General features: G+C 39.4%; 3 protein-coding genes across 4 annotated transcripts; 2 read left to right on the top strand and 1 right to left on the bottom strand.

The window, feature by feature from the left end:
• Positions 1-1,303: 1,303 nt before the first annotated feature.
• LOC139150948 (uncharacterized) lies at positions 1,304-5,706 on the top strand. The gene is made up of 3 exons (XM_070723431.1): positions 1,304-1,661; positions 4,177-4,384; positions 5,267-5,706. Exons 1-3 carry the CDS (start codon positions 1,583-1,585, stop codon positions 5,562-5,564), a joined length of 585 nt encoding a protein of 194 aa, XP_070579532.1. The 5' UTR covers positions 1,304-1,582; the 3' UTR covers positions 5,565-5,706.
• A 9,811-nt stretch (positions 5,707-15,517) lies between these two features.
• On the top strand, positions 15,518-21,356 carry LOC139150955 (actin-1-like). 2 transcript variants are annotated; one of them, XM_070723438.1, is made up of 7 exons: positions 15,518-15,900; positions 16,158-17,096; positions 17,656-17,812; positions 18,496-18,735; positions 18,913-19,159; positions 19,641-19,832; positions 20,143-21,356. In XM_070723438.1, exons 3-7 carry the CDS (start codon positions 17,687-17,689, stop codon positions 20,466-20,468), a joined length of 1,131 nt encoding a protein of 376 aa, XP_070579539.1. In that variant the 5' UTR covers positions 15,518-15,900; positions 16,158-17,096; positions 17,656-17,686; the 3' UTR covers positions 20,469-21,356. The 2 variants fall into 2 exon arrangements, with proteins under 2 accessions (XP_070579539.1, XP_070579540.1); XM_070723439.1 differs by lacking the exons at positions 15,518-15,900; positions 16,158-17,096 and adding an exon at positions 17,184-17,329.
• A 3,020-nt stretch (positions 21,357-24,376) lies between these two features.
• On the bottom strand, positions 24,377-25,411 carry LOC139152217 (actin, cytoplasmic A3a-like). The gene is made up of 2 exons (XM_070725357.1): positions 25,171-25,411; positions 24,377-24,699 (listed from the first exon to the last, which is right to left on the bottom strand). Exons 1-2 carry the CDS (start codon positions 25,409-25,411, stop codon positions 24,377-24,379), a joined length of 564 nt encoding a protein of 187 aa, XP_070581458.1.
• Positions 25,412-26,968: the final 1,557 nt, after the last annotated feature.

Genomic DNA, 26,968 nt, shown 5'->3' with positions numbered 1-26,968 from the left:
AAATGCAAAATATATTTACTTTTTAGTGTAAAATATCTTGGATGTTGAAGAAATTATATATTTAGGATGGTTTCAAATGCAATACTCCAAGTCAGTTGAAATGATAAGACAGTTAGCGTCCGTTATTTCTTAAAACCATCCACTCACAGGCTGTGACAGAACATTGCAGACAAGGTGAGAGGATTATGGACAAAATCTTCGAGCGACGTATTAAAATAGTATTCAGCGATTGGCGATTGCAGAGAGTGGACACTGTAGCTAGCAAGCGACTCGAGAAAACTAGATGTTTAAATTGCCATAAAAACGTGGGACAATGAAAAGGTTGAAAAATAACAATTAAATGATGTGAAATTAAATAGGTACAGGTAAATATAGACAATCTGAAGCTGAAGAATTAAACCCATTCTGTTGTCGTAACCGACAGGCCCGGATTACTACGGCTTTCGGTGATGTCGAGAAGTCAGCCATACAAATCCAAGTATAGTAGGTCACCAAACAAGATCTCTCATAAACCGAGAAATAATTAACATGCGAAATTTACCGGAAGATCCAGGCTTTCATTCACGTAAGAGGAAGAAGAATGACTGCTAGAAAAAAAAACGCCCCCAAAAGTCACCTTGTACACTGTAAACTGTGACCGAGTGCTTCAATGACTCCCACCCTGGTATTCTCAGTGAACGAACAACAATTAACGGGGAAAAGCAAGTGTGCGAGAAAGTTTCTGTCCAACATGTAGGTTAGTAAGTATATGAAACTGAAATCTAATTTCCTACGCTTGTCTCTCAGTCCACTCTGATTACGTTTACATGAATTGATGTTTAACATATCTTTGGTTACGTATAACACGGAATAAACTGGCAGAGCATACAGACGCCGTGGTCAGCTAGTGTCACGGCATCTTTGTGTTTCGGAGAGAGCGCATGGAACGCCTTGAAAGATGGGCGCTTGGGCCTATCCGAGGAGTACCAACGTCATTCACTTGGAAAGATAACGTCATGAAACCGGAATAGGCTAGCTTGTTGAGGGTCTCGCCCATTCCGAGAAGAGGGGTGTTGGAATATTTGAGAATTCATTTGATATGTGTAACTTGCTTTAATCGAGTAAATCAGATTCTTGAGCCTATCATGTTGAACAGTGCTGTGTTGGGAGTATGATTTAAAAACCAAAATTACTCAATCGTCTTCCGAAATAACATAGACATCTAACTAACTGCTGCCCTTGTCTATATTACATTTCAGTACACCCCTTTTCAGGAGAGTAGTTCAGTCTCAATTCTTGTGGTTTAGCCTTTTAAAAATGTTACTTGATGGGCCATCAATCCATAAAACGTGTTTTAGTTTATCAACAAACTTCAGATACAGCTTTAAAAGCTGAACACGCCGAGGTAGTACAACCGTTGCTTGGCCAAAAGTGCTAATCGAAAACGCTCTCCTGAGAACCCCGAGTGTATCACGTAGGACACAGCACGTCGACCCGGAGCTGTCTTGGAAGTTAACTCTCCAGGGAGCGGGATAAAGACTCGCCTGATTTGCCAACGTCAGCAGAATTGAAACTCATTTTTCGCACATATTGGCATCTTACGATGAAGATTTTTACAGTGTCATTGCTGTTCTTCGGCTTGAGCTGCACTACAAAAGCCGTTGTTTTCGACAACTTTGAAGGTAAGATGCGGCCGTATCTATGGAAATCTATACGATGCATTTTGCCTGTCAAATAACGTACATTTCCAAATAGTGAAAAAGTGGAAATTTGATTTGAAAGAGAAAGAAAGTTATGTCGTATCCATTTTCCTCCAAGAAAACGATTTTTTAGAACACGTGATAGATGAAAGGTTATTTTGTAGTTGTGAACTTCAAAAGCTAAAATGTATATTTTCGATGCGATGCTGTTGCCACACGGAATTTTGCTGATTGTGTTTCATAAAAAGGCTGCTTGGTTCTCGTATTGGTTACACTTCGGAGACGGGTCGGTCGTAACCTAAACCCACCCGGCTCGAACCATTCTAAGTTTCCAACACAAATGTAACGTTTCTGCAGTATGTCACCGTGCAGTGTGTCGATGAAACGGCTTGCTGTAGCTTAAATTTCGGTTGAACCCTTGACTCGGAGGTTCCGAACTTGTTTATAGTTACGCTCACTGTGCCTCCTAAGCCTTTCCTATCATGGACCTGCCTTCGGGGTAAGCATAGAAAGGAAAATAAAACACATCTGAGGATGGACAGAAACAAACTTAAACACCCCTATGATTTTTAATCGAGTTCGTACATTATTACATAGCGGTGGCTAACATCGACGGAAAACTGCCGCCTCTGTCATTTTGTGTGATTAGCTTTAAGTCTGTCAGTCTTTAAATAGATGTTTTTATTTGGTTCTAGATTTCAACAGATTCTCGAAAGCTAAGACAGTCTTTCTCGCCGGAATCTAATCAAGAGACTTCTCCCGCCATATCATGTGATTTTTCAATTATTCAAATCACAAAGCTATCACATATCGTCCCCGTGAATCACTGATCACAAAGCTATAATCTATCGTTCCCTGGTAATTATCAAGGGACTTCATCCATAATAAGAAATCGGACTTATTATCAATGTTTCTCCGCCTGGAAACGATTTCAACAAAAGGTTGCGTTTTACCGGAGCATCACGTTCAAGTGTAGTCCATTAGACAAGGGACAACTTTTAGAATTCATTGAGTAAAACAGACATTGCATGAAAACGGATTCATTTACTAGGAAGATTAACAAGTACTGAGACGTTCCAGACGACCTCTGATTTTAAGCACGTGGTTAGGGTGTATTATATTCGCCGAGCCTTCTTGTTTATTTAACCATCAAAGTTAAGGTAGTATGCGCCTCGAAAGTAAAAGACTTAAACTTTCGCTCAAATTTTCCTCAAGCAATCTTTCAACCATTCTCTTCAAAATCAAGAATAAAAATCGGGGGTCACAGTGCAAATTTCGATACTAGAGAAACAAATTACTCAAAATTTATCGATATTTGAAATTCAAAATGGCCGCCAACCCTGTGTTAGCTCTATGGAGAAAAAGAAAATTTTATGTTTTCAAAAAACTAAGACGGCGAAAGTTTGTCTTACTCAAAGAGCTTCAAAATGAACCCCAACAAATGGTAAATCAGAGAAGAATTGAAAAAGTGTGAGAGTCCAAATATCTGACCCCCGAGGTGCATTCTACCTTAAGCTGCAAGTAAGTGTCGGGCGGTTGGATCAAAAATTGGCAGCGAACCTCTCCCGCGGATGTTCGAAGTTAAAGCCTGGTGAGAAATAGACCATCGATCGTTGTAGGACGGGACAATAATGTTTTCAATGTGGCTTATGTCAAACTCGCTGACACTGGACGGTAACAGCAGGGGGCATTCGGCAAAACTCGCAACTTTTCAACGCATGTACTCAAACAATCTCGATGAGTTAATCCTTGTCATGTTTAAATGAAGCGTGACATGACTGACAGGTAAGAGATAGTACCCTCGTTAGCCTTGGCAAGCCATCGCAAAGCTTTGCCTTCCTGCTGAAACGTTTAAGCACACAACTATGAGGTATTGATGGCGACAACGCCTTCTCGCACTGAACCGAATAATAGTTGACAATATCGAGGTGTTTGTCTAGATTGACGATTATTTACAAATGATCAAATACGGCGAACTTCACCCGTTTGATTTCTGGAACTTTCATCGTCTGCTATTTGTCTACTAAATAATGCGCATTTCAAACTGGTCGTCGTGGCAACAGAGTGATGATACTGGAGAAACGGAGCACGTATGGCGACACACATCCCTTCCAGTTAAAGCCGTACGCGCCTCGAAAATGAAAGGCTTAAATTTGCAAAAAACTTTCAATCATTCTCTTAAAAAAACCAAGAACAAAATCGGGGTCACCGTGTAAGGTTTGGACCTATAGAGAAACAAATTACCTCGCATTATTTGAAATTCAAAAAGGCCCCTTCCCTGTGTTAACTCTATGGAGAAAATAACATTTTCAATTTTTGAAAAAAGGCAGCAACAACTCATCTTACTCTAAGAGCTTCAAAATGAGACTCCCGCAAGAAGTAGATCAGAACAGAAATTTAAAAGTTTGAGAGCCCGAATATCTGTCCCCGAGGTGCATTCTACCCTGGAAAAGTTTACTTCAGTAATACGAAATTGAAACTTATGTGGTTATTTCAGATCACCTGGCTATGATGGAGAAAGACACCACCACAAAGACCATCTGGCCATCGCAGCTTGTCGAGCAAGGCAGCGGCGGGGGCTCTGAGATCTTCGCTGTCACAACTGCAAACCCTCGCCCGATGTCCTGTTGTGATATTGGCCGTATTGCCGGCCTTGGAGGCTTCCACTGCAATCCAGAATATTACAAACCACGCATTCAGATGAGGTACGTATACCAACGAACCATACACAGTATTCATTCAGTGTTACCCTGATCGAAACCTTGGTTCCCCGCCATGTTCCCTTGACATTGACATTGACTTTGGACGGATAATTCTTCCCGGCTGAAGTAAAGTTTCCTAGAGTACACTTTTCAGGTTTCCGTACATTTTCAAACTGTTTCTTCTGCCCCCTTTCTTATCAATTTATTACATATTAATACTTTTCAAATTAATGCATGGTCTATCAACTTCAGCTTGGCAGTCATTGCCTGTACAACCATTGCATCCACTCGACCCATCCAGCTTTGCCCATTAGCTTCTTGTCAACATAAAATCAAGAATCTTGCTTACGTCTTAAAAACGCTCCAATCTTTAGATTCACTGCTCTTTAGATAAAGACTCGGTTAATCCAACCTTTTGATCCCCATAGCATCGCTCTTTTGTTCTTTTTTCCCGTTGCCATAGAGTCATGGCAGAGCGTACCACCCTGCTGTTGTGCGCTGTTTTCGGTGTGTCGTTCGGCGAAACCGATGTCGAAGTGACGTCAGAGTCGTCAGGTGCTGGAAGCATTGCACACTACTCTGAGCAAAACCACTTTCCAGCAAACGCACCACGCAGGAGGTACGTGTGCTGGACTCTTTGCAGAACCACTATAACAACCGCACGCATGCGCAAAACAGAGAACATGATAAAAAGACTGTAACGCATGTAAGGTAGTGCTTCGAAAACACTTTCAGCACTTGCACATTTAAAAAGATGTATCTTTCCCGGCCCCTTCCTGTACCCCAAACACGCGAAAACTATCGAGAAGAAAGAGCGCCGCCACACTCATTGCTAACTTCCCTTTGTTTTTATATTTGTGTTTGTGGACGTTCGTTTCGTCTCAGGAACAGGAATAGACCGCACAATATGAAGCTAGGCTTTCACGGACAGGAAGGTGATGGCGACCACAAATACGGCTTCAACCTTATGAGGCAATTCAGAAAGTGCGTTGGCGGCCTCAGTCCTCACCTGGAAAACGACTTCCACAAGTGTTGTAAGTATGCTTACCTGGATCTTCCTCGTGATGAATCGGAGGAGGAAGAGCAGAGAAGGCGAGAAACAAAGAGTAAGAATAAACGCCGACGGCATAAGTACAAGGAGCGACACGGAAGGAAAGGAATTGTCACAGGACTCCGACTGTAACAAAGTGGAAATTCAAGGACTGTCACACTTGATTTACATAATTATCTCAACGTCACGCAAAATGTTCTCATAAGCTAGCGAGCTATGATTTATCTTAATTCAAGATATATATATATATATATATATATATATATATATATATATATATATATATATATATATATATATATATATATATAAATATAAATATATATATATATATATAATATATATATATATATATATATATATATATATATATATATATATATATATATATATATATATATTGTAATCACTCATCGTCAAATTTACGGCATGTACATTTTAACTACCAAAAAACAAACGGGATACAAAAAGCAAAAAGCAAGCAACGTTGCTTTCATTAATTATCGTAAAGGTTATTTATATTTACTATGGAGGAATAGGCAAAAGCGCTAAATGTAAATATTCTAGATATAGAAATATCCTACAAGAGAGTGTTTTTTTCCTTATCTATTTATTCTTGATTGTAATTATCGTTTCTTTCCACAATTGTTATTGTTCTTGGATATTACTGTGGTAACTTGGTTGAATTCAAACAATTTATGAAGCGCTGTACAAAGACAGAAAAAAATTAATTCTTTTACGGACGAGAAAAGCAAATTTCTGACATAGCTTACTGTATACACACTCTATCCAACCGAAATTTGAAATAAAATTAGTTTTTCATACTTGAAAACGAGATTGTGTTGTATGTTTTTCCCCCAGCCATTCCATCTTAAATGTTGAGCCTTTGATGTATTGTCAAGCACAGAAAAAGTCGATGTTTGATTTACGTGGATGGTATTCAAGTCCTGCCACAGCCGTGCGGCACACGTAACTCCTAGACGTCAGGGGTTTACGAATCTTACGAAGATGCCATTTTTTAAAACTGAATGTTTTCGTTACTCGTTTTTTAACAGAGCTTTTTACTCGAGTAGTGTTATGCCCTTTCATGGCAAATCTTCAACAAGTGTTAGGTCATACAAGTCTATTTTATTAAAACATTACACGGGTTTGTTAAAAAATAATTTTTATCCTGATAACACTTGTACTTGGGTGGGAAAGTGCCACTGTAAAAATTGCCGTCTCTGTTAATTTCTCTGTTTTGTTTTGTTCTGTTTTGAAATTTCTTGTATTTTTTTATGACTGTTTTATTCTGCGTTTGTCTTTTCTGTTTTTAATTTTGTATGTGTAACTTGTTACATGTGTGTTTTTGTGGAGGGTTGCTTTTGTATAGGTGTTAGTCACCTGTGCGACTCATCCTGACTTTATGTCAAAGCTGAATAAATAAAAAAAAAAAAATCTTCTGATGATAACGATTCCATTCATACATTCAAAGAAAAAAAGGACGATCAGCAGATGTTCTTATCCATAAAGGGATATCTCATAGACCTCTCTTGTAGTCGGTACGTTACATTACATCTTGAAATATATAATAAGCATGTAACTGGAGTTCACATACCCAATCGATGATTACATTGAATAAGGTTCTTTATTGGTCACCTGTAGACAGTGTTCATCTATGTTAAACATAGGTAAATTATTAGTTTGCAAAGACTTAAACTATTGCTCAGATTTTACTCAAGTAAACTTTCAACCATTTTCTTTCAAAATCAAGAATAAATATCGGGGGTCACTATACAAACTTTGGCGCCAGAAAAACAAATGAACGCAATATTTAAGGATATTTGCAATTCAAAATGGCCGCCATTCTTGTTTTATGCCTATGGGTAAAATGAAATTAATAATTTTCACAAAACTAGGTCGTTGACAATTTTATATACCTCCTAAGCTTCAAAATGAGCCCCTACAATTGGTAGGCCAAATGAATAGTGTAAAAGTTTGAGAGTCCGATATCCATCCCCGAGGCGCATTCTACCTTAAGGACAAACGAATTGTCATGGATATTACTGAAGTCAAATCGTCATACTGCCAGAGAAAAGGTAAATATTGTCTATTGCTACGATCATGTAATTTGTGTAGCCTAGGGAACCCGCCTGATTTGTTCCCATTACGGGGTTGCAGTCACCCTCACATCTAGGCAGAATTTACTGAAACTCTCCAGTGTCTGTGGGTCAAGTGTGTGTAAAGCTGTGTGTGCAAGTTCCCCTTGTCAGGTTTTCAGTGTTGTACAGATGCGCATTCTTCACAGTGCACCTGGCGTTTGCCTTTTGTGCAGGAGTTGAGCTGAATATTCAAATTGCCCCTCCTTTCAATTAGCTGAATTAGAATTTAGACAGTTCAATTCAGCTCGATTGTATTGCGTATACAGGAATTTCGTACAACTGTGTACTGTGTCCGATGTTTTTGCTGTTCTTGCACAAGTGGCTATCGTCCCCTGAAACTGTCACAATCTAAGGTAAGTGCTCTTTTTCTGTGTATCAAAACTTTCCTCAGTCAAGTGTACAGGTCAAAGGACATTGTTGCTTGTTCTGTGTGATGTAATGTGACGTGGCATTTATGTACTTATAGTATGGCCTTTGTGAACCTACAGTGTATCGTAAATAAATCCAAAAGAGATTTCCATGACGAAGCTAACGCAACAATTTAGTTTTCATTGAAATGTATGAAATTCTTTATGTGTAGCATATTTTTTGTTATTAGTCAGGTCAGGTGTTTTAGCTGGCCTACCTAAAACCCCCGACCCGAGATTTTTCGACACAGTGTAGGCAAGATGGGATGGAAGTTGTCTGTGGTCGACCATTTTTTAGACATCTTTCAATAAGTCGAACAACGTTAGCAATTGCTCATTTAAAACAATATTGATGAAAAAAGGGTAAAAAATAGCGATAATGTCCCTTTAACAGATATGGACTATTTTCTCTGAAATACTATCCAGAGATAGTTAGGGTAAAGTAACAGGCACACACTAGACACAGATAAGGCTGTATAATAAAAAAAGTTTAATACATGACATTTATTGACCATATTCATAACTTCTAGACGAATATTGCTTGCAATACCCTGTGGTCCGCACAAGGTCCGCTACTGAGCTGTTATTATTCGTGCGTTGGTACATACAAAGATACAAAGAAGGTATGGTAGGTGTTCATATTTCTAAATTATCAAAACGGGGCACTCCATGGTAGTCCTTTTGACTGCATGGTCAAGACGACAGTACTACGATAGAGGGCGCTTCACAAACCAAGCAAAATCCAAAGGGACTTTAAAATGCCCAGTATCCATGCGCGTTTACATCCATATACGAATAGCTTGTTTAACTTTGTGTCGGCTTTAGAAAAGTCGACATGCAATGTTGCAGCTTCGAATGAAACAGATATTTGCTTGGTTTGACCTTTAGTCTAAAATCTGTTTCACCAATGTATTGTATTGAGTGACTGAAAAAAATTCTCTTTTCGAGGACAGTGTGAAAGCGCAAATATGTATAATATAGGACAGAGATAGTCTATCGAGACAAGCGTCTTTTATTTTTTCCTCGGTAGCCGAAATTTACTACCATCTCCGGCAAAGTTATGATTCCATCGTGTTCTGTTTCATCGGATACACTCGATTTATATATTTTTTCTTAGTTTTCAAGCGAGATGAGATAAAATTCAATTTCTTTCCGAGCCCTCTTACCACAAATCATGCGTCAAAATATTGGATTTTGTTGGACATTATGCATTGAATTACGAAATTAAAAAAAGTAATGATAAAAGAAAAATCCAAATACACCAACGCTATTTTTGAAAAGCATGTAATCTGAACCACACAATTCTTTGGTACAGGGGATCGGGGTCAGTCCCCTGGGGTGGGGAGGGTGGGGTTCTTTGTGTAACAGTTTATTTTATTTTATGAACTTTGACTGTGATGTTTTAAATAAAGATTTAGACTCAAAAAATATTTTACTACGTGTGGGACAGCTGTAGTGTTGACTCAATCGGCTGATACGGACAGTTGATTAGCAAGTTGGTAATATTTGCGGAACAAGTATAGTGGTATGCACAAAAGTTGGAGAGGGGATAAGGACTTGTATGTACTAAAGAAAGCAGTCAGACGGCTAAGAGTTGAAATCTTTATTTGAAATATCACATTCAAAATTAAGAAAATAAAATAAAAACAGTTGCACAAAGAACCCCACCCCAGGGGACTGACCTCTGTCCCCTGTGGTTTTGGATTGAAAATGATATTAATAGTTACAATCCCAGCTACCTCCCTTTCATTTTCAATGAAATAATTCTTAATAGTGAGATATGTGAGGAAAAATGAAATCTAATTGATTAAAATGAATAAACTAAGTTAGGCTGCATTCACAAACACTTCCGAGGAGAAGATTTGAAGGGGGACTTGAAAAATTGAGGGGGGACTTGAAATACTGAGGGACTGAAAGGGAGACTTGTAGAAAATGAAGTCGCTGATCTATGGTATCGTCATAGACCACTATTGAAAAAAGTCACAAAAATCAGTTCAACGCAAACGTTCGCAGTTTTGTGTTTACTGTGCACACATACTGTACTTTTTTACATCCATAAAGGTTTGTACAAATTACATGAAACTGCTCTGGCCATCATGTTGTATCAAGAGAACGTTTTCCTGTTAAGGTCGAACGCGCCTCGGGGGACAGAAATTCAGACTTTCAGATTTTATCAATTCTTTTCTGAACTACCACGTGTGGGGTTCATTTTAAAGCTCTTGGTGAAGGAAAAGCTTCTTAGTTTTTCTAAAATCAAAAATTGTAATTCCTCCATAGAGTTAACACAGGGATGGCGGCCATTTTTAATTTCAAATATAAGGAATTCTTAGGTAAATTGTATCTCTAGTATCAAATTTTGCACGGGGACCCCTGATTTTTATTTTTGATTTGGTAAGAGAATGTCCGAAAGTTTCATGCGAAAGTTTTTGCAAAAGTTCAAGTCTTTGATTTTCGAGGCGCATACTACCTTAAAGAGTCATTCAATTATGACAGTGATCTATACACTGTACACTGGACAACAGAGTAACTTCAATTTCAACAATATGCACATATTGATTAGCTGAACATTTAGTCGCCCTCACCTTTGGTCTGCGTCACCCAGAGTAATTCCCTGATATGATCTCAAAAATAGATTACCGTATTTGTAAGACTGTGAGACAAACAGTGACAGACGTACCAATTTTAACCAGTGACACTGCAGAGAGTTCACTTTAGGTGGCCATCAGCCAAATTTGACGGCTATCGATTAAATTTTACCGGCTATTTTTCAGGGCTGTCTTGTTATTTTTAAGTACATGTGACGGTTTACTAATATCATTTTTATCTCCTGCATTCCGCCCTTTTGGAAAGTCTGGTATTCAGTTTATTAGGATGGCTATGTTTATTATCGTGCGGAAAGAAAGTTGTCTTTCACAGATTTAAAGGTTTAAGAAATCATGAAATTGCTCCAACATGTATCAACTTTTACAATTCTCACCTTTGGAGACGCGCCTCTTTGCTGCTTATACACAAGCCTGTATACAAATAATATGTTAGATAGGCTTACAGTATTGGACTTACAATATAATACATAATTTACCGATAGGTGGGGATTTTTACCTGGTTTTCATTTTTTTTCTGGTGATCATTTTTTCATAAAACATTGAATAGACCAGCGCCTCTGCAAACTGAAAACCGCGGACATAATTCATATATTTTTTGCGAGAATTGGGTACTTCAGAATCTATCTTCGCTTGCCAAGGTCTCTTGTCCGGGCTGCTGGATGCCCCCCGAGACTGTAGTTGAAGTAACGGACCCGTGCGAGCGGACGATGTTCAAGAGCATTATGAATAGGCAGGGGTATTGAAATTGTTTAAAGGTAGTTATTGGGATACTTGAAAACCCCCCAGATAATTTGCGAGACTCTTCCGTGGTCCGATCCCCTGCTGAGGTATTTGTGAACAGAGACTTACTGAAATCCTCTCAAAGCGTTGAAGAAACGCCTCGATAGTTGATTGATCTGAAATTGTGGCATCCGAGCTCAAGGAAATCCGTCTGCACCGGATACACTGATCGATACAGTGTAATAAGGATGTGTCCCTTGCCTCGGTCTCAAGTTGGATTGTATCGTATACCCCAGTGCTCATAGCGCCGCCAGCGCTTGCTCTTAACTTTCATGCATATGTTAGTCAAAGTTAAAGGTCATAAAGTTACAGATGTCAGTAGTACAAGCCGTCTGTTGTGTCCTAAATGAATGATAATACTACAATTTGAGGGCAAGGCAATAGTTAGTACATAAACAGGTCACATTTCGAGCGGGAGTACAATTTTCTGAAATATGAAAGTTAATCACAGATGGCATCTTAGTTATGCGCCCATGTGCTTGTACGCGTTTTGTGATTTGAAAGATTGAATATAGTATGCCCAGTGATATGGTTTATTTAATAAAATGTAGTTACGGGGGTTGGACTAGATTAGTTGCAAGACAACTATTTCGACCCCTTTTCCCATCGATTGTAATTATACTGTACTGGATTTTGTGATCACTTCCATTATATTACTGGGAATAAAGAATTCAATTCAATTCAGTTCAATAAGTGCATAGGGTGTTGGAAGAATGGAATATGCGACGAAGCAATGTCAGTAGGTAAACATAAATTCGGAAGATATTTGTAACAAACGGGTGCATTTGGAGAAAGGCTTTTCATGCGCTCGACTTCATGCACAGACAGGTACTCAACCTATAGAAAGATATATTATAATAGAGAATTTTCACAGCTTCGTTTCAACTTCAAAGAATTTTGTATCGGTGATGATTTTGTTACTCATTGTAGACAGTACATGACGTTGCATCACGTGGTGACCCCCCTGGAGTCGATAGCAACGAGAGGACTTTAGTAGTTTTGCTGTTGTAATTTTGAGAAGACATCAATAAATGCGTGAACTTGAAAATATCGATGTGAATGTAGTAATCAAGTAGGCCGCTAAGTAACCAAAACTTCCAAAACCTCATCAGATTTAATAACTTTGTTGTGAAGTCTCCATGACCTAACAGTACTATGAAAGTCGACAGTCATGATTTTTTAACCGTTTGTAATCCCGCTGTTTTTCTTTCACTGTGATGTTTCGTCTTTCTAATTCAACGATGCGAAAAATTGCAAATCGAATGCATCAAGTATATTCTCATTTGATCTGCACGATATAGGATCTTTGTAGAACACGGGTCGCAAACGGCATTCCGCATCGTTTGGTTTGGAATGTACGAAGAGTCCAGATTTGACGGTTTGCGGTGTGCACCACGCTGTATACTTCGCTCATATGCCGAAGTTCGAACGAAGGAAATGTAGATATTACTTTTGTGGTGGATAGTTGTACTGTTATGTGAGAAGGAAAACTCTCATTCACATTCCAGGCATTGATTGAGTTGCCAATATCGTTGTCGCCCAAGGGTGCAACTTTTCAACTCCGGGGCAAAGGTTGATGGGATGAATGCTCACCCCGAGACAATGCAATGCTTAGTTTTGGGGTAAATGGCATAATGCAGTGATAGTATGCCCATGGAACAATAGAAAAGCGCTGAGAATAGGCGTAGAAATTCTCACGCTAAACAGGTGCAGCCAACGGAGCTATTCATCGAAAAAGCTATTCCAGGAGCAATTTTTGAGGGCAGGGGAAATTTTTATTTTGCTAGGGCAGGGGACATGTTTTTAGGTTGTAGGGGAGCAAATTTTAGATTTTTTGTAGGGCAGGGCGGATATCGGTTGATTGTTCTGGGGAGAGGGCTTGGTGAAAAAACTTTTTGTGGGGAATTGTTTCCAGGGCAGGGGAAATTGGCGAGTTTTTTTCGCCACAGGGCGAGGGAGCTTCAAAAATTCAGTGGGGAGGGGAAACAGGCAAAAATAAGTGGGAGTGGGTAAAAATGAAGTTTGAGTGTGGGAGGGTAAGTCGAAAAATTTTCTGTGGGAGGGCAAATTATGAACAGCTAATTAATTACCCTCTTGACTTAAAATTAGTCAGTTCACATTATTTGTCATGCACAATATATCTTATCATAGTAAGGACCTTTTTAAAAGTGCATTCTTCGTTGGCTGCACCTGGCTAAAGATTATTAGATGTTTCGGAACGGTGAATTTAGTGTTTTCTTAATGGAAAATCTCGGAAGTCACGATGCCAAAGACGCTGAAATGAGAACACTTTTATTCGTCAAGTTTAAATGTGTCCGCCACTGAAACAACAATTCACACAATGGAGTGAATTTTAAATCGAGCAAGCCTGTAGTGGAGTAAATTGTATATTTCACAAAGCGTACGACTAGATAACCCACATAGCTTGCATCTTCATACTAGTAATAAGAAAACATGCCGTATCTCAATTCAGTCAGCGTGTTGTTCATCGAAATTTCGATGCGAAACGAAATAACGCAACCGAAAAGTGCTGGAATTTCGACTTCTTTTTTTAAAGATGGCATGAAAATTTTCTGATCTGGCGTACAAAGCATACTTTATTTAACTTCACGCCTTAAAAAGTATTCTCAAAACATCCGTTTGAGTTTGTGATTTAGTTGTCGCTTGAACTGAAAGTGGAGCGTAATCTGGAAATTTGTGGTGGGTGTCAGCGGGTTTTGTCTTTCATATTGAGTGTTGCAGTTTTAAATGCTGGTATTCGAATCGACGCATTCGAGGATGTTAAATATTAGCAGCGTTACAACCATACACTTTATTCCCACTATTGGCCGCCCATGTTGTTAAGTCGATTAACTTCAACTCAATGGCTTGACTTTCGGTGTAATTTTTAACACTGCTTTGCAAAGATAAAAGCTGATAAGGTTTCGAAAATGTTCTTTTGTTTTTATGAAATTTAAACGAGATTCGATTGCGCTTGAAAGATTGCACAAAACCCTTAGATTCCAACATTCCATACTGGCGTCTTGAACAATCGGTGTGTCGGGTTTAGCAGTGTGTCGGAATGATTAAGTATGTCAATTGATAGAAAACTGGCTCAGGCGTTACCATATCAGTCGAAAAAACTCGACAAATATAAGATATATTTTATGTACAGGCCTTACCAACTACCTTATACATTAGCTATTTCGCAGTTTACACAGATAAGTTATATATTTCAGAAACACGTACGGCAGTCCGTCATCAGCTGCAGTGGGTGATCTATATAAACGTCAAAACCGCACCCATCAAAACAAGCGACTAGCCAGAGCCCTTGAATTTATATGTGCACCCCATCGGTAAACACTACAGAGTACACGTCTGGCAGCCTGACACATTTAACAGCTTTCCACGCTGCTCTCAGGAAGAGTGCTACTTCTAGCCACCTTCTACACATCGCTATGTAATCGCCCACACCCGCCCACCACACTTACTGAAACAGAATTCGTGAATGACAGCAGGTGGGCTGCACACAAAGTTTCGCTCAAAGATTTCCACCCTGACCAATTTTATAATCCGCTCACCCGCAAGCTATGGTAGATCGCCTTCTTTTGTCTGCTATCAGGGAACTTCAAGACTGACCCTACTTTTACATATGTAATTCCGTACCGTTTTATTAAAAGTGAAATTAAATTGTTTGTGAGAAATTACGATGCACATGTGTACAAATACACACGCAGTATAAAACATATACATACATAGATACATACGTACATACATACATATACACACATAGATACATGGATACATACATGTATACATATGTATATACACATATATGTGTATGTATAAACACATAATTCATATTTTATATATATATATATATATATATATATATATTCGTCTATATGTACATATAGAAGTGCATAGTTTCAAACACATGAAAAACGTCACTATTGCTCTGTATAATTTGATACAGTTAATAAAATAATATTTGTTTTACACAGCCAAGTGCACATGCATTTTACGTGAATACTTGCATGGCTTGTTACAGGAATTCGACCGGGTCGTCGTCGTATTGCATCAGGGTCACTCTGCAGAGTGGTTAAATATTTGTGCTAAAGAAGTCTGTAAGGTCAGACAGGTCAATCCTATTGTTATGTAAATAGATCTTGCAGTCGGTGAAAAGTTTAAAGGGTCACAATATCCAGCTGGTATTTTCTACTCTAATGTATTTCATTTGTTTTTAACGTGCACACTTAGATGTTTCCGAAGATACCCAAGGAAATGATGAATATTTTATTTCAATCGTTCGATGATGCAAATTCCAAGTCTTCTCTCTGGTTCTCTTCCCTGCTGTGTCTGCAATGTGATGTGTGCCCTGCCCTCAATACACCAAAGGATACCTGTAAACAAAGTTCACAGTGGTCACGCAACGCGCGCGGAGGTGCAAGAGTCAAACAAACAACGTTTGGCTTCTCGAAGAAATCATTCCTGGCGGAGTTTTGTCACTCTTTACAGCAAATGAATATAATATTACTTCATACGTCTATCCAGCAAAGTATGTCCATAGTGTCAGGTCGATGACATTCAAAGATACCGTGGTTGTACTTTGACATATGCGTGTATTTTTGCAGAGAGATCATAATTAGTGCTTTTGAATGTTAACGGCCTCGTTGCGTACATATTGTATCAGAAACTTCGGTGATCTGTCTCATCGGAACGCTTTAAATATCGCCTCATCGGCAAGTTTTATTGGATGCATCACTCAAATTCATACTGCTATTTAGCCACATCTTTGTCTTTTCACTTGGACAGGAGCCCAACAAAAGACCGGTTGACAAGGTCGCACATCGAGGCGCACGATAAAACAACACAGCACATAAACTGACTGTCACTGGTAGGAGCCTACCTTTTTTGTTGCCCATGTATGGTATTGAATGAACGAGACTGAAAAGAGAGCCTTCATATCAGCCGAGGTACTGACGTGCCGTGCGGCGACAAAAATTTATTTCATTTGAAAACAGAAATGCATTGCAATACTAGAAATTATCCCTGCGCAGGCTGCTAAGGGACAGAATGTTAATTAATCACCCTAACGTTTGATTTGTGTGTGTATAGATAACAGTAATCTCCGGTTCATATCGGTCTTTGTGAGCAACACTCATCAGTTAAAAATTTCATCGTACTTTTCTCTGAAATGTATAACAATAAATGTGGCCTTTTCAGGACATTGGTCAGGGGTACACTAAAAAGAATCCCTTTGTTGCATTTATCAGACGGATACGGTCAATTTATTCTATACATGGACATGAGTTCATGAAAAATTGGATCAATCACGTGACAGTTTGTTGTTTTGTTTTTGTTCTCGCTTGGGCGTTGCAGTTGTTCTTATTGTTGTTATTTACGATTGATACGATGTGCCCGGTTAAACTTTCATGGGGGATTCAGGTCGGGTCGGTGCGGTTACCGCCATATCGCAAAGTGAAAATGGATTTCGAGTGCGTCGCCGAGGTGGATTAACAGGTTGTCGACTCTGGTAACGTCCGTAACGTCCAGTAATAGCTTCGGATCATCCACAGAGCGTGATACCCTGGCTGAGCGTTGGGCAGCCTGCTCACCCCTGCTCCAAGAGTGATCATTACCCGGCTAGTATCGTCTCAGGCCCATATATGGTTAAAATTTTGCTTTGCAAAGGTAATAACAGGCAGCACAGCCTTGAATGCAGCATTTTGCCATCTCTCCTCTTGAGATAAGGTGAGTACACATCCTTCAACACATTAATTTAACGTTGTCAAGATCGAAATCCGAAAATTTATGCATGGGCGGGTGTTTTCCTTTGACATTCAGTTTGTACCATAGTGTTCAGTACCACAGCACATCGGAGTACCATGGTTCTCGTTGATTCGGAAGACGTTGACGTGACTGCAGGCACCACACCTTCTAATCCTTGTAATAGTTTGCACCCAAGAGTATTTGGCATAGATACGGTTAGCGCTTTTGAAAAACATACATTCGCATTCATTTTTCTGAACACTTTTTATTTTAATCTGGTTCTTCCCAATTTCACTGGTGCTTCTTCCTAGTTTATTTTGGTCAAAGTGAACAAGGACATCGAGAAAACACGATAACCCATCCCAGGATGTATTCAGAATGTCAATTGAACTTTCTGGAAACCATGGCAGTCTACAGCGATGATAACGCTTGACTGCATGCTTTTGCATGAAACTTCTCTTATAAAACAGCTTTCGGGTAAAAAGTGCATTTGTAGAAATTAAGTCAAGATGAGGAATTTCTGTGTTTCATTTTGTTGCAGCCACTAAAAGACCCAGAGACAACCATTCAACATGTGTGACGACGAAGTTGCTGCTTTGGTTGTGGACAATGGCTCAGGTATGTGCAAAGCCGGTTTCGCCGGAGACGACGCACCACGTGCCGTTTTCCCATCCATCGTAGGGCGCCCCCGTCATCAGGTGAGTTCCCCTTCCCCTGTTCAAGCCATCGAAAGGGTGACTGCCCGACATTGAAATCTAGCCGCGTAAACCTTTAACCTCTTCATCTCCTTTGTTCGTACACCACGTGCTGGCCTTTGTCACCCTCCCAGTCGGCGAGCTTGTGCACGTCAACGCATGAGCAATGCTTGTTTGAGAGATGGAGTGAATGAACAACGGGCGTGGAGGCATAACCCTTTCACCCTTTTACGGCTGAGAAAAAGTGAAAGGTCGCAAATGAAAGTTGCTGTAACAATGTAGCTTTACGGGAAAATACGACTCAAAAGTAGAGGGCGAAAATACCACAACTTTGACTCAATTCCATGAACGCAAAGGAGCCGTATATGTTGACGACCGCAGTTCGCGTCTCCTGGGCATTGGCAGTGTACTAATTGTTTAGCATAACTGCGCACAGACATGCCAAAAGTCTACTGATTAAAAATGATTTAAAAAGAGACACATTCTTCTATTTGATTGAACGTGTGAAAACACGTCGTGCAGTCTCATGGTGTGTACTTTATGAATATTCATAACCTGTATGATGGTTTAGTTATGAACTGTCTGAAATGTGATGAGCTCGAAATACTTTAAGTTATGAATGTCAATATTAAAGTTTATCGAAGTCTTTAACGTCAAGCAAACTAAAATGCATATCTTTTCACCAGGGTGTCATGGTTGGTATGGGTCAGAAAGACAGCTACGTAGGTGATGAAGCACAGAGCAAGAGAGGTATCCTTACTCTGAAATACCCAATTGAACACGGTATTGTAACCAACTGGGACGATATGGAAAAGATCTGGCATCACACTTTCTACAATGAATTGCGTGTAGCTCCAGAGGAACATCCAGTTCTGCTCACGGAAGCTCCCCTGAACCCCAAGGCCAACAGAGAAAAGATGACACAGGTGTGTAAATGCTTTCTTGAAAGGGCAGTGCCGTGCTTGAAAATGAAAATCTGTAAATCTCTTCCATTGCACATCACATTTCATGCGGGAAAATTACAATGAATCCGTGTTCCCAAGTAATGGTCGGCAACGGTTAGGATATAAACGTTTCTCGATGTTTATCTTATTCTTTTGTAGATTATGTTTGAAACCTTCAACACACCAGCCATGTATGTAGCTATCCAGGCTGTACTGTCTCTGTATGCCTCTGGTCGTACGACGGGTATTGTCATGGACACTGGTGATGGTGTAACACACACAGTACCAATCTATGAAGGTTATGCCTTGCCGCATGCCATCCTCCGTCTGGATTTGGCTGGTCGTGACCTCACAGACTACCTCATGAAGATCCTGACAGAACGTGGTTATTCATTCACAACCACAGGTATGTAAAGTTACATACGAGTTATTCTCAGTAACTGCAACGACAGTTCATTCACTCACTCACAACCACAGCTATGTAATCTTTCGGTGCTGAATATTGACTTGCCCCAAGTTTTATGGGGATATAAATATCAAAACAGAATAAATTGAAGGAATAAACTTTTAGCAGACCTTCGCGTTAGTTGTTGGTTGTTACGTAGATCGTGGGGCGAACGCGTTGGCCCACAGCCAGCAACTGCTGCCGAGGAAAGCCAAGCGACTGGGGGCCAGTCTATGCTGAATATACAAGGCGTTCAATAACATTATTATTCTCTTTTCAATAAGTACAACTGAAATTGAAATATTTAGTAATAGGTTTTTGTGATATTTAAGCTTAAAAATTGATAGGATAATATGAACCATGATATAATACATGCACGACTGGTAAAGATTTCCACGTGAACAAAATACCTAACCTATCCCTTGTTTTTCGTTCCTTGCAGCCGAGAGAGAAATCGTTCGTGACATCAAGGAAAAATTGTGCTATGTAGCTCTAGACTTCGAACAGGAAATGGCCACAGCTGCTTCAAGTTCATCACTAGAAAAGAGCTATGAACTGCCTGATGGTCAGGTGATCACAATTGGTAATGAACGTTTCCGCTGCCCAGAGTCAATGTTCCAGCCCGCTTTCTTAGGTATGTTATTTTTCATCTCATTTTGATGTGTAATATCTCGGCTGCATGTATTCATGTCACGTATCAAGCTGTGTATGTATGTTGCCTTACGCCACCAACGTTGATGTACATCGGAAGATATTTGCCAAGATACTTGTTCTGAAACATGATATTTGTGTCAAAATTGGATTGGGTTTCAAGTAGTATTCACTGATCTCAAATTGAAAGTGTTGAAATTGCTTTCAAATAATCCGTTATTGGAGAGGAAAGTGCTTCCTGGGGAATAAGCGATGCTGGACATCGATTATTCTTTCTTTCAATTCGCCCGCAGGTATGGAAGCTGCTGGCATCCATGAGACCACATACAACAGTATCATGAAGTGCGACATTGATATCCGTAAGGATCTGTACGCCAATACGGTTCTTTCTGGTGGCTCAAGTATGTTCCCAGGTATCGCTGACCGTATGCAGAAGGAAATCACTGCTCTGGCTCCAGCAACGATGAAGATCAAGATCATCGCCCCACCAGAACGTAAATACTCCGTCTGGATCGGTGGTTCCATCTTAGCTTCACTGTCCACCTTCCAACAGATGTGGATTAGCAAACAGGAATACGACGAGTCTGGTCCATCAATCGTCCACAGAAAATGTTTCTAATATGACGGACATGACCGTAGGACTTGACAGTTGTCAGATGAAGGGAGTCTTGAAATCAAAATCTAAGCTATTCTTACCTATCTTGAAGTAGATGCAAAGGCAATTTGGTAATTGAACACATCAAATTTGCAGCTGCTTTGTAGTCTTGTTATCGAAGCATCATCTGTTACACATTCCTCCACTTGTAAGAAATATTGTCAAACATTTATTCTTCTCGGTGATACATGAGGAAAGTCATTTTTTTCAACGCTGATGGCGCCGTCGTTAGATGGCTCAATTCTTTTAATTTACAACTGGGAATTTAAAAGACTCAATTCAAGTTGAGAACACTTTGGCATAACTTAGCTGAAACTGGATCATTACGTCATGATTGCGTCAGTTGGGAAGCTTTAATATCTCTTGCAAAGCCGTGAATGCAATCATTTTAATGATTATCACAGAAATAGTGCAGATATTTTAATGCGTGTCCTTATCGCGTTCCTTCGTCTTCTGTGTAGTCTATATTCATAAAGCTTGCATGTCTAACTCGTAGATATTCCTTGCGTGGGTCGAACTCAATAGGAAGACACGAAAAGGCCTGGACCGGGTGGAAGAAAACAGCTTACATTCCAAGTAATATCTTAATCATACATTCATGTAGAGATTCGTCCCTTTTCAAACATGTTGCTACTGTCTGTAGACTCACGTGAATCCATGATCGGTCACTGAGATAAACAATCGGCAGAATTACCAAGAAGAGGTGCACAACTTCCGTGTCTTCTCGCTTGCCTTTATCAAAGACAGTCATAGAGCGGAAGATTAGCTATGCCTTATATATATGTAACTTTTTACAGCGTGTAATTTTTAATGGCATCGAATAAAACGAATAACTTTTTGGTTTTGCTAAAAGTTCTTGTGCGTTTTCTAGCCTTCGAGTTTGAACAGTGCGTACGCCATGAAGTAGACTGACCTGAAATTCTCAGTTTATGAGAATAAAGGAGATGTCTGTTGTGTAAAATACATCGCAGGGAGTATCCCTTGAATATTTGTAGTGCTGCATCAATCGCCAGATCAGAATTCTCAAAAGAAAATGTCTTAATAATATTCTGAGCTACTGTAAGTCAGACAAAAGCTAGGAAAATTAAGATTTGCTGTTCATTCGTGCGCTGGATGTACAGAAAGTCGATAAAATACAGTGGAATCGAAAGCTTAGTGCTTAATCTCTGAAGGAAGTATTGGCAGTGTCCATTAAACGTTACAGTGAACATTAAATCGAAGACTTAGCTTCTCCAAAGCAAATTTTGTCTCATGCAGGGTTCGTCTAGATCCGTTGTGAAATATGAAGTTGTTAATTTCATAAAAAAATGTGTAAAAGCACGTTAAGGATGAATGCTCCTGGAATACAGGTGTTCGGACTGTCAAAATTGGTCTGCTTACTGATAGCTCATTTTGAAACTCGTGATGTAAATAGAATTTTTACCGGCTGCATATTTTTGTGAAAATCGGAAATGATATCTTTCTTAAAGAGATATTACAGGGATGGCTTCAAGTTTGAATATGACTGAATAAGACTCATAATTAAATAGCAACGAAAGAAGAAAAAACTCTCATACATTGTACGCTATTTTCCCTAAATTTGCTTAAAAGAACAACATGTATGTTGGCATATACCTAAATTGTATTATTTGTACTATTAATACTATATAGTCGAATTTCTCAAATTATAATTGTGAACTCCTTTTACATGTATTGAGTTCCACCAAATCCTGAATGTCTGGTACCTCAATTTAGAGTTCTGAAGACCCTCAGCTTATTGTTTTTAGGTACCAGAGCATGATCACCTTTAAAGTATAGATTCCAAAATATGACCCCTCAATTCATCAGTTTTAAAATGTAACCCATGTAAAAGTTCTTGATCTGATTAAATTAATCAAAGAATTACAATGAAGCCGTGATGTGCCATCAAAATATGGCGCTGGAATCGCAAAAACAGTATTTTCTTGCCAGCTTAGCAATAAGGTTCATTTGAAAACATAAGAAGAAGAAACACTAATGACATTAATTATATTACAGTCATTTACATTGAAAGAAATAGCCATAAGATAATTTCCTTTACAATATCGTTTATAATCATATTTTCTTCAGTGTACGAATCAGCCGAAACAAGTGCCAGCAACGAAGGTTCCGATGAAATAAAAGAAAAAGTGCCACTGCTTGTGTCTGATGTAGATTGTATTTTATTCAAATTTATCACATTGGACCCTCAAAATATGCAAGTGCACTGAGATAAATAGTGTTACAGTGGTCAAAAGTCGAAAACACCGCAACTACTTTTCAAATGGCTTTGATATATTACATATAGTTACCGTTGATTAGGTAAGTGTAAATTTTTCATTTTATTGTGATGGCCGTGATTCTACATTTAAACGATTTATTATATTTTTTGCGATCCTTATAAAGAATCTCGATACCAAAAAATTCATTATAATACCAAGAAATTTGGTCCTGGGGACGTTTTCTTGTACATTTGTTGCAGCTTAACGAGGGCACTTGTGTCATTTTCGTTAAAAGGAAAATCTTTTTCGCAGGGAACATTCTTCCTCGTGGTTTGAAATAGTGTCAGATGAGGGTGGTGTGAAGGGATCCTTGGAAAGGACTCTCCTAAAACATATCACATTTCTGTGACATTTCATTTCCTTTTTCCTATACGATACCGTTTTTGAACATATCTTTTTAAGAGAACTATTGCCAGGTACCCTCTGATACCCTCGCAAACTTGTTAGGTTTACGCTACCGTCGCACTGTTTCCTCGAGAAAAAACTTGTTCACTGCCCTCTGTCATCTTGCTTGGTATATGATTTTGTTTTCAATATATTGTAGAGAAAAAGACCCTCAACCCTCACCTTCCCTACCTTGTTTTTATAGGGTATGCCATTTTAAGTGTTTTGCTTGGAAATTAAAAAAGAAAATAGTGACATCCCTTCCCCACATAAAAAACTGCTTACAGTTTGTATGCATTTGTAATCGATCATGAATATTCATCAGCAATACCTTGTGATATGCTAATAAACTTATCAATCAGATACAAAGTCAAGACACTTATGCTATGTGAAACCAGGAAATTCGAACGTTAAGTCTCTAATCCCCTCCTAAACCTGCCCTTGATAGGCCTCATTGGTCCGTGAGAGGTAAGACTTCAGAATTGTTCCCTTAGAAACATGACGATTACTTGGCACTGCCATTTCAGTTTCCAATAGCAGTTTTTTGCAAGGCATCGGCATGCAAAAGAGGGCAAACTATTAAAATTAGGAACAGCTGAACAAGTAAGTGGCAATCAGCAGACAACAGTTACACAGGAAATATACCACAAAAATAGCATAAAAGTGACGTATCGTATATTTTATCGGGTAATTTTGAAAATAATAGATACAGAAAAAAAATTTTCCATTGATTCTGGCGTTGACGCAAGCAAGCGTTGAAAGGCAAAGCCTCCGTCGAGTCTACCGGTATTGCTAGCTGTGTATCAATAGGCGAATTCTGGCATAATCTGAATATTCAAGTAACTCTATTAGTTTTACAGATGGTGTTGGCTAAAGAAATAAAAAGATTAGAGAAGAACTATCCATTTCCTTTATCATTAATTATCCCATTTAAATTTGAATTAAATTTAAAATTGAGGTATCCTGACGTTGTTATAGCATCAACCACCAGGCTAAATACTCACTGGTCTTTTGCTTTTGTCCGTAGTGGTAGCAGATTCATCATATGGCCGAGCATGGATATAACTACTTCCCAAATGAATGTCGATCACGTTCAAATACCAAGAGTATGAAAAGGTACTGGCGAATATTAAATTAGTTTCATTAGTTGTACCCAGGCATGAACATGATATATTCCTATTATAGTTCATAAGCCATTGCGGTGTTTTCTTAGAAGCACTTTTTGTGAACGATGGATGGACCAGACTCCTCGTATTCTTGTTTGCTGATCCATTTATGTTGGAAGTTAAATAGTGAACTGAATATGGAACCACCGATCCAGACGGAATATTTACTTTCTGGTGCGACAATATTGATCTCCGTGGTTGGGGGAGTCAGAGCAGAGATTTCCTTCTGCATGCGGTCAGCGATACCTTGAAACATACTTGAGCCACCAGAAAGAACTATGTTGGCGTACAGATCCTTACGAATATCATCTTCGCAATTCATGATACTGTTGCATGTCATCGTCTGGATGCCGTTAACTTCCTTACCTTTGGTGAAATAAAATACAAAGAGGAATGCTAACTTATATGATCACTGTTCACAACTCAGCAAGCTCGTACTCGAAAAAGTCGAAGACATTAAACCTCAAAATCTCTGAGTCTTTAATCCTAGCTAATTGCCATATACATACCCTGGGGCGATTACCAAGGGAAGGGTTTGTATACATAGAAATGAACCACGATTTTTGACTCCTTTCCCCCTCGTGAACTCACTTGAAAGAGAAAATGTAAATTGGGTGCAAGCATTTTACCCGTACTTATGACTCTATCACAACTCTAATTCGTAAAAGAATATATTGTTGAACAAGGCTAACGATTTGGCCAAAATGTTGACTATTGACGATCTATTTGACAGAAAATTGTAGTTTTATATGTTTTAGAAGTAGTAAGGTTACCAAATTTGGCATTCACAGTGAAATGTGATGGATTCAAACATTGAGGAAATAAGAAAATGCTAACCAATGATAGACGGTTGGAAGAGTGCTTCTGGGCAACGGAAACGTTCATTTCCAATGGTGATCACCTGACCATCAGGCAGTTCATAGCTCTTTTCTAGTGATGAAATTGAAGCAGCTGTGGCCATTTCCTGTTCAAAGTCTAGAGCTACGTAGCACAATTTTTCCTTGATGTCACGAACAATTTCTCTCTCGGCTGCGAGGAAAGAATATAAAAAAGTTGTAAGAATATAAAACACAGACATGTTAGAAACTTGAGTATTTTTTGAAAATTTTGTTAGTGACGAACTTGAAGCAGCTGTAGCCATTTCCTGTTCAAAGTCTAGAGCGACATATAGCACAATATATCCTCCATTTGACGAACAATTTCTGTCGCGGCTGATACACATACACACACACATATATGTATGTGTGTTTATATTAAAAGAAGACACATAGATCTCTTTACAAGTCATGTAATTTTTCAAGACTTTATTGGTGACGAACTTGCAGCAGCCAGGTGAGGTCATTTCCTGTTCAAAGTCTAGAGCTATACATAGCATGATATTCGACCACAAGGGACGTGAGAAAGAGGGAAGGCGAACGTTCACTTTACTGGTCATACATGTTACTATTCTATAACAAACACTTATTACCTCGTCATGAGGGCTATAGAGCCCGTTTATTACTCCGAGGGGCCATGCGTTACCAGAAACACATCGCAATTTCCCCGAGGCCGGAGATCAAGGGGTATAGCGATGTGTTTCTGGTAACGCACGGCCACGAGGGGAAATAGACGGGCGCTATAGCCAGGTTTAAAGGGACATTATTTGTATCTTTTGACCTTATATTGTTGCCAACGAGCAGTTGATAATGTTGTTCGACTTACTGAAAGATGTCTAAAAAACGGTCGACCATAGACAACTTCCATCCCGTTTCCGTACACTGTATAGAAAAACCTTGGGTCAGGGGTTAATGGTGGGCTACTTTTAACCTCAGAGTTGGCAAGGTGACCTCGTACCTGCGATCAGACCACACTGCTAACTGCTGTCTGGGCCGCTGTAAGCATCCGCGTGTAAAAAAATAAACCACGCGAAGTGAAAGTCGAAAACGCAGTATTGCAGTTTCGTGATCCGGGTTCGGGATTCCCTATTACTGATGCCGTTTGCTCAGTTACATTTTGACGGTCAGTTTTTCATGGAGATCTTGACGGCCAATCCTGCTCTTAGATACACTATTCTTTGCTGCTAGAGAGCACATTTTATAATGGGCTTTTCAAATGCCTACAAGCTGCAGAAGTCGACGACAAGGCCTATAGTGGCGGATTTTTCGTCCCGTTTGTTCCTCCATATGCATATGTACACTTGCCCAAAGCCTGTGGGCATAGAATGTGAAAACAGAGTAAAATGAAGGGGTAAACTTCAGTTGACAGTCATGTTATTGTCGAGGTGATCGCGAAATTGAAGCAATGTACTTTGACGACTGACACTTAGATCATGTCACCGTCTGCGTGGCAGGGCTGTGCAAAATCGCTGGCAGCACCTCGGTTGCGACGTGCAGTTTCTCCCGGGAGTTTCTCCACCAAAAACAACCCATTTTTAATCCCAAGCTTGCATTGAGTTTCGTTTTTGAGCACACCCACCTCGGCTGGGTACACGATTAGCCCTGCGTACAGATCTGTGTGTTCCCGGCCCGGCGTTATACGGCGCGGAGACCGTATAAAGCCGGGAACACACAGACCTGTACGCGCGGCTTTGGTACATGATGTGCTCAGCTGCGCTTCAATACTTACGCAAAGCCCACTTTTGGGAGTGGGTCGGAGA

Source organism: Ptychodera flava, chromosome 15 (assembly GCF_041260155.1).
Source record: "Ptychodera flava strain L36383 chromosome 15, AS_Pfla_20210202, whole genome shotgun sequence".
NCBI classification, from domain to species: Eukaryota; Metazoa; Hemichordata; class Enteropneusta; family Ptychoderidae; genus Ptychodera; species Ptychodera flava.
Note: the sequence above shows the minus strand (reverse complement) of the source record. Positions and strands in the feature narration are given on the sequence as shown.